The sequence below is a fragment of the Penaeus monodon genome, chromosome 31 (assembly GCF_015228065.2).
Source record: "Penaeus monodon isolate SGIC_2016 chromosome 31, NSTDA_Pmon_1, whole genome shotgun sequence".
Taxonomy (NCBI): Eukaryota; Metazoa; Arthropoda; class Malacostraca; order Decapoda; family Penaeidae; genus Penaeus; species Penaeus monodon.
In genome coordinates this window covers 11,277,520-11,278,401 of record NC_051416.1, presented here as the reverse complement: position 1 = coordinate 11,278,401, position 882 = coordinate 11,277,520, and the positions used below count along the sequence as shown (strand labels likewise).

At 34.9% G+C, this 882-nt stretch overlaps 1 protein-coding gene across 1 annotated transcript in view; it reads left to right on the top strand.

Moving 5' to 3' along the window:
- LOC119592888 (uncharacterized protein C7orf26 homolog) overlaps positions 1–882 on the top strand; it is a 9,098-nt gene that overhangs the window by 3,530 nt on the left and 4,686 nt on the right. The window contains exon 6 of the mRNA XM_037941781.1: positions 683–862. Coding sequence (XP_037797709.1) covers positions 683–862 — 180 coding nt within the window. The remainder of the gene's footprint in view (positions 1–682; positions 863–882) is intronic.

Here is an 882-nt window from a genome sequence, read left to right as displayed (position 1 = left end):
TGGAGGCATTGGGTTAACTTGTAAGCAACAAAATTATACACGCAAAAAAATATTGGTGTAATTGACACTTTTACCTTGCAGTGACTATAACTAGAATGAGAGAGAACCCTAACACAGCTTTACAAACTTACGTAAATGAATCTTGCTTCACAGAATAGTGAATTGCCCTCGAACTTCTGAGGGTTGTTTTAACCACATGAAATCCAGAACTAATATATAAATATAAAACAAAAGTTACAGTGTAAATTTTTTTAACCTTTTATCAACTAATCATTTATATTAACATTCTACAAAAGTGTTTGTCTTTTTTATAGTGCTGTTTAAGGTAAATTTTACTTTAAATAACTTTGAACCTTGACTAATACACATTTGTTTACCTGCATATGTAACTATTTTTTACTTTTTAATATTATTGCAATGGGAACTTTTCCTACTTACAAATATAAAGTTACCCATTTAGCAGCAATTACTTTGACTCATAGGCAGCTTCCAGTTTTATGAATCACATAATGTACAGTATTATCATTATATTTGATTTTATTTCTAGAGTCTGTTGTTCCTTATATCTTTGCTAAGTATGTGATGTGGATCTTAAGCAATACATGACTGTAGTCACTAAGTATCTTGCCCTTTTGTTAGATGGTGTAATAACTAAGTTTCATCTTTTTTCTTGGGACAATAGCAAGTATGTTGCCTGAGTGCCTGGAGCGGGGAGGTTTGTCGAGGCCTAGTTCAGGACTACTTCCCGCTCACGCCAACTGCACCCCCACACTTTGCCGCTGCCTTGAGGGCACTCCCAACTATGGCTCCACTCTTCACAGCAAATCTTATCACAACGCTGTCACAGCTGTATGCCAAAGTTTGGTACGTTTATCATAGATT